Raw genomic sequence first — 7,751 nt, 5'->3', positions numbered from 1 at the left:
TTTAGTTAAATGTAGTAAGGTTTTAAGAATATTTTAGGGCTGGGCATAGATTAATCACATCCAAATTAAAAGTGTGTTTTGACATAGTATATGTGTGTGCGTTTATTTTGTATATATAAATACACAAGCATGCACATATTTGAGAAAATCTTTATATACTGTAAATATGCAAATGATTTAGATATTCTGTAAAATATGCATGTTATATAAAATGTAAATATATTTGTGGTAAAAAGGGCTGTGTAGTGTTTCTTTAATGTTTGTGTGTATCACATTTACATAATATAACACACACATTTATTATGTCCAAACAAACTATTTATTTCGGATGCAGTTAATCTTTGCATATTTTATGTTTATATTGTATATTTTAATGTAATATTTATGTAAGTTTATCATATTTATGCACACATGTTTCATATTTATATGAACAGATTTTGTTTTATAATGATGAATTATATTGAATAAGCAGCAGATTTATTTAGCGATGGACGTCATCAGAATTTTGTTTTAATATTTTAATTATAATAATGTGTTGTCATTGCCATTAATAAATGCAATAGTTTGAAATTAACTATACATGAAAATGCATAATTATTATATGTTAATTGTTTTATTTTATTTTAATATTTATTAATTTCTTCATTAATATTCATTAATTCATTTAATTATTTTAATATTCCTTGTGATCACTTGTAGATTGGTTTGTCTTTCTCTGGTCCTTTTTCTTGGTCGAAAAAGTGAACAAATAATTGTTAAAAAATGTGTGTGTGTGTGTGTGTGTGTGTGTGTGTGTGTGTGTGTGTGTGTGTGTGTGCGTGTGTGCGTGTGTGCGTGTGTGCGTGTGTGTGTGTGTGTGTGTGTGTGTCTCCAGCATTATTCTGCTGATCATGTCGTCGTGTTATCTGGCGTTTCGGGTCTGCAGTCTGGAGCAGCAGCTGTCCTTCTTAAACACACAACCCACACTGAGTGAGAGGTATACACACACACACACACACACACACATACTAACATGCATAAACAAAGACACCACACAAAAATAAACACAGACACACACACATTTAATCACACACAAACACACACACACACACACACACACACACACATACTAACATGCATAAACAAAGACACCACAAAAATAAACACAGACACACACACATTTAATCACACACAAACACCCATACACACATACACACACACACACACACACACACACACACTTACATATACTAACATGCATAAACAAAGACACCACACAAAAATAAACACATAGACACACACACACACACACACACACACACACACACACACACACACACCCATACTAACATGCATAAACAAAGACACCACACAAAAATAAACACATAGACACACACACACACACACACACACACACACACACACACACACACATACTAACATGCATAAACTAAGACACCACAAAAATAAACACAGACACACACACATTTAATCACACACAAATACACACACACACACACAGATAGATAGATAGATATATAGATATATAGATAGATAGATAGATAGATAGATAGATAGATAGATAGATAGATAGATAGATAGATAGATAGATAGATAGATAGGTAGATAGATAGATAGATACACATGCTCAAACACACACATACAGAGATACTTGCACACTCTTTTACACACAGATACACACTCAAACACATCCATATTCAAACACACATATATACACAAAAACACACACAGAGACATGCACACTCAGAAACACACAGTTACACACACACAAAAAACAAATATACACACACACATATGTATACAAATATATGCACAGAAATACACAAACACACACACATATATAAAACCCCATACATATACACACACACACTAATCACACCACACATGACTCAAGCTTCAGTCTGAATATTACTGACACACACACTGACTCTCTCTCTCTCTCTCTCTCTCTGCAGGTAACCCTGGTTTAACCCCGTGGACACACACACACACTGATCACGGCTTGGCCATCCAGCAGACCGGCGACTGCAGACTCCAGCAGTGCAGCACTAGATAGGGAACGAACACAGAAGAGCACTAGATGAGGAGTGAGAGAGTGAGTGAGAGACACCTCCAGCACTAAGGAGAAAGAGCAGCCGCCAATCACAGGGCTTCATCTGCACATCTACTGTTACACACACACACACACACACACACACACACACACACACACGTATACACATACACAAACTCACTACGTTACTAAACACAGACATACATACATACATAATTTCTGAACACACACTACATTATTGAACACAGACACACACACACATTATTGCTGAAAACACACATGCACAAACACACACGGTCTCGCACACACACACACTAACACATTCACATACTTCATTACTGAACTCACACACAGATCCTTTATTACTGAACACTCACATACTTTATTATTGATAACTCACATATTTTTTCCATTGATGTACAAACACACACACACACACACACACACACACACACACACACACACACACACACACACACACACACACACACAGGGGTCCTTCATTTCTAAACACACACTTTTTTTTACTGAACACACACAAGCATACACACATACACACACACATATACAGCACTTCATTACTAAGCGCACACACACACACACACACACACACACACACACACACACACACACACACACACAGATTCTTGCCTTTGACTCTGAGTTGTTTATTGGGAGTGAGTGTGTTCTGCATGGTGACCAGTGTTTACTGCACTGCACAAATCAGCCTAATCAGGACTCTTGCCTTGTTTACTCACACACTGATAATTTACCCACACACAAGTCTCATATATGGCAGAATATGCAAATTACATAGATGACAAGCACGTTCATATTTGGATTTTACACGTGTATATATATACACACACACACACACTGTAAGCAAACGCTGCTTCCACATAAGCCATTTGTGTTGGGACAGTATGAAGGAATTAAGGTTACTTATTAGTTATTACAAATTTGAACATAAAATAATGAAGTTGCAGCAGGAAGGTCGCTGGTTCGAGTCCCGGCTGGGTCAGCTGGTGTTTCTGTGTGGAGTTTGCATGTTCTCCCCGTGTTGGTTTCCCCCACAGTCCAAACACATGCGCTATAGGGGAATTGATGAACCACATTGGCCGTAGTGTATGAGTGTGTTTGTGTGAATGAGTGTGTATGGGTGTTTCCCAATACTGGATTGCAGCTGGAAGGGTATCCACTGTGTAAAGCATATGCTGGATTAGTTGTCGATTCATTTAGCTGTGGAGACCCTTGATTAATAAGGGACTAAGCTGAAGGAAAATGACTGAATGAATAATTAAGTTGTCCCCCCAAAAACCTTAAGTCGTGTCGTTTTAGCTCATTTTAAGTAATTAGTTTGAACTAACAGCAAGCGTCATTTATATAGCAATATATCTGTTTAAATGTGTGTTATTATATATACAACATATATTTCAAAACATTGCAAAAATGGCCACTTACATATTTATTTATTCAACCATTTAAACCTCAAATATGTATATTTAAAAAAATAAATTATATATATATATATATATATATATATATATATATATATATATATATATATATATATATATATAAAGATATATGTGCATATTTGAAATTGTAATCGTCGAAAAAATATGCACATAATTGACCGTTTTTTGCAATATTTTGAAATATATGTTGCATATATAATAACACACATTATAAATATATGAAATCCAAATTCGAACGTGAATGTCGTACATGTAATTTGCATATATTTACATTTCCATATGGGAGCAAATATAATAGTGGGGTCAGAATTGCGCTGGTTTTTCAGATGTTTTTATCGTTAGTAAAATGTTTGAATAGGCCTCACACATTCAGTCTGATTGTAACGTGTTACTGGTTTTGTAAAATGTATAAACAGTTAAGTTTGGTTTATTATTAAAACATTTATACATTTTATAGTTAAAAATGAATTTTAGAGAATATCCTAATTTCCTAACACTTTGTGGAGTCTTTTAAGCATCTTTTTACTGGAAAACAAGACAAAAATACTAATTATGAAATGATTTTTGCAGTGTTACACAGACTTATTTTAATATTTTTATGGACTTTTAGAATAAGTTGAAAAGGCAGTGACTGTTTGATTTTCAGACACATTTCACACACAAGTGGATCATTTCAAACTATGGAGGTTTTTTAAAGCAGAATACAAAAATGAAAAGGGTAATGGCAACTTTTTGTCCAACTCTGACTTTCTTACGATTTTGAGTTACAGGCTTGTGATTGTTTACGTCTCAAATTTAAAAAAAAAACATTGAAATTGCAAAATAGAAATTCAGAAATGTTAAACAGAATTGTGACACTTCAAAATTGTGAGATTCAATGTAAAAATGCTATTCTGTGTTGTGTGATGAACTCTTTGTAAGATACAAGCGTCTAAATTGCAAAAAACGTCTGAATTGCATAAAACACAGAATTACAAAAACACGTGAGAACTGCAAAGAAAGTAAAAACTGCAAAACTGTGAAAAAATGTCAGAATTGCGTAAAATGCAGAACGACAAAAACATGTCAGAATTACAAAAAAGTCATAATTGTGAAAAATGTTAGAATTGCAAACATTGTCAGAATTGCGGAAAACGTTGAAATTGTGGAAACATCAGAATTGTGAAAAGCTGAGAATTGCAAAAAAAAAAGTTAAAATTGTGAAATGAAAAGTCAGAATTGCGAAAAATCTGCATTATGGAAAATGTCGGAATTGCAGAAAACGTCAAAATTGCTGGAAAAATATCAAAATGACAAAAAACGTCAAAATGTCAGATTTGCAAAATAAGTCAAAATTTCAAAAACAGTCAGAATTGCAGAAAATTTCAGAATTGCTGAAATCACCTGAATTGCAGAAAACGTTGAAATTGTGAAAAGCACAGGATTGCAAAAAAAATGACAGAATTGTGGAAAATGACTGAAAGTGAGGTACAAAGTGATGAATGTGAGACGTCTGAAATGCAAAAAAAAAAAAAAAGAAAAAGCAAGAAAGAATTGTACAATGCAGACTAAGAATTGTGAAAAACATCAGAATTGCAAGATAAGAAGTGAAAATTGGTGGATTTAGAGTGAGAATTGCAAGGAAATGGAAAAAAGCTAGAATTGTGAAAAACATCGTAGTTGCAAAACGTATATAAATTGAGTCTAAATTGCAAAAGTCAAAATTGCAAAAAAAATATATAATTGGGAGTGAGGTAAAAGGTGAAGATATCAGAACTGTAAAAAGTAAAAACTGCAAGATACAAACTGAATCATAAAAATATCAGAATTGTAAAAAAAAAATCAGAATTGAAGGATATAAACTTTTACAAACAGTCAGAATTGCAAAAAAAGCAAATATAAAACAATGTGAGATATAATGTTAACACTGAAAGACCTAATTACGCAATAAAAAGCTGAAGTTACGAGAGAACAAAGTAAAAACTGCAAGATACAATCTCAGAAATGAGGAAAAAACCTTCAGAATGGTAAAAAACATCGCAATTGCAAAATATAAATTTAAAGTTACAAAAAGTCAGAATTGTGATTAAAAAAAGACAAACTAAAAATTGCAAAAAAATAAAACAAAGGCTGAAAGTCATAATTACGCAATAAAAAGTTTGTTACGAGAGAAATAAAAGTAAAAAATGCAAGATACAAACTCAGAATTAAGGGATTGCGAAATATAAATAAATTGTGAGTTGCAAAAAGTCGAAAGGAGTCGAGAGTTGCGAGAAAAAAAAACTAAAAGGTGCAAAAATAAAACAAAGTGAGGTATAAAGTGAAGACTAAACATCAAACATTGGAATTTCAAGATATAAACAGATTGTGAGTTGAAAAAAAAGATTGAACGTCAGAATTGTGCAATAAAAAGTTTAAATTGTGAGAGAAAAAAAGTCAAAACTGCAAGACACAAAGGCAGAATTGTGGAAAAATATCAGAATTTCAAGATATAAATTGTTACAAAAAGTCAGAGTTGTGCAAATAAAACTCAAATGTGCGAAAATAAAACAAAATACGGTATAAAGTGAAAGTCGTAGATGTAGTAAACAGTTAAAGTTGCGAGAAATGAAAAGTCAACTTCAAATTGTTTGAATTAATCAAGAATCGAGCTATAAAGTCAGAATTGCGAGGAAAAGTTGCAATTAACCTTTTGCATTTTAAAAATATTTAAATAAGCTTTCATATAAAAGTCATAGTCATTTGCACACAAATAACTGCAGTGACGAAAGAAAAGCTGAAAAGTCGAGTCGAGTGAATATGAGAATGTTTATTTGTGGCTATTCGAGTCGCAGTGTGGACGTGAAAAGAAAACCTGTCGTAATGAAGTGTATTATATTGACATGATCTTTATTTGTGATGTATTAAAGTGCTTTATAGGAGGTTTGTACTTGAAATCTACGCTTGCATTTCAGGCATGCAGAAGAAGCTGTAGGCGATGTAAAATACAATACAATTAAAAAGGCTTTTTAATGCTGTGATGGTTAGGGTTTGCTGTAAATGACTGTGGGGTTTGTCGTCCTGATGTTTTGTACATATTGAAGTTTGTTCGTCCTGCTCATGATTTCAGTCACGCTGTAGGAAATGTAGATGTTTTGTATAACTTTCTTTCTGACACAAAAACAGACGAGAGGTTAAAAGGTCAAACTAATAATAATAATAAATAAATAAATAAACTTTCACCGGAGTCTCTTCAATTTGTGTGTGAGGATTTCAGGTTTATTTAGTAGGATTTACTGTCACAGAAACTCTTTTTAAGGGCCTGAGAGATCTTTTCGATTCTGTACTTGTTTAAATATGTGTCATTTAAATATGTTAATGTAGCTAGTTTTTTCATTGCAAGATCTTGAAAAGACTATACTTCATTTAAATATGTAAATATGTGTCATTTAAATATGCTAATTTAGCTAGTTATATAATTGCAAGATCTTTAAAATACTGTAATTGATTTAAATATGTTAATATGTGTCATTTAAATATGTTAATTTGGCTATTAATATCTTTTTTTGAAGTCAATATAACATTATTTTAATTCTTAAAATCCATTAATTAATTAAAATATGTAAATATGTGTCATTTAAATATCTTAATGTAGCTAATGATATCATTGCAAGATCTTGAAAATACTGTAATTCATTTAAATATGTTAATATGTGTCATTTAAATATGTCAATTTGGCTATTAGTATCTTTTTTGAAGTCAATATAACATTATTTTAATTCTTAAAATCCTTTAATTAATTTAAATATGTAAATATGTGTCATTTAAATATGTTAATCTGGCTAGTAATATATTTTTTAAGTCAATATAACATTTTATTTTTTTTAATTTCATAAATTAATTTAAATATGTAAATGTGTCATTTAAATATGTTAATCTGTCTGGTAACACCGTTGCAAGATCTTGAAAATTCTGCAATTGGTTTGAATATTTAAATATGTGTAACTGAAATATGTTAATCAAGATAGATTAAAGATGTTAATTTATCTTTGAAAGATCTTGAAAATTCTGTAATTGATTTAAATATGTTAATATGTGATTTTAGTCTAACTACTATTAATTAAAAAAAATCAGCATAATGTTTAAATTTAAAAATCTTTCATTTAAATATGTAAATATGTGTCAATTAAATATGTTAATTTGGCTAGTAATGTCTTTTTTGAAGTCATTATAACATTATTTTAATTCTTAAAATCCATTAA

The 7,751-nt window shown here is 31.4% G+C and overlaps 1 protein-coding gene across 1 annotated transcript in view; it reads left to right on the top strand.

The window, feature by feature from the left end:
- The window catches only part of gramd2ab (GRAM domain containing 2Ab), a 40,039-nt gene extending 36,470 nt beyond the window's left edge, over positions 1 to 3,569 (top strand). Inside the window, exons 11-12 of the mRNA XM_087311342.1 lie at positions 875 to 976; positions 1,956 to 3,569. Of these exons, the coding sequence (XP_087167468.1) occupies positions 875 to 976; positions 1,956 to 1,959 (106 nt within the window). The 3' untranslated portion in view covers positions 1,960 to 3,569. The remainder of the gene's footprint in view (positions 1 to 874; positions 977 to 1,955) is intronic.
- The last annotated feature ends 4,182 nt before the right edge of the window (positions 3,570 to 7,751 follow it).

Source organism: Danio rerio, chromosome 25, assembly GCF_052040795.2.
Source record: "Danio rerio strain M-AB ecotype USA chromosome 25, GRCz13ab, whole genome shotgun sequence".
NCBI classification, from domain to species: domain Eukaryota; kingdom Metazoa; phylum Chordata; class Actinopteri; order Cypriniformes; family Danionidae; genus Danio; species Danio rerio.
The sequence above is the reverse complement of the archived record's forward strand: the minus strand, read 5'-3'. Positions and strand labels throughout refer to the sequence as shown.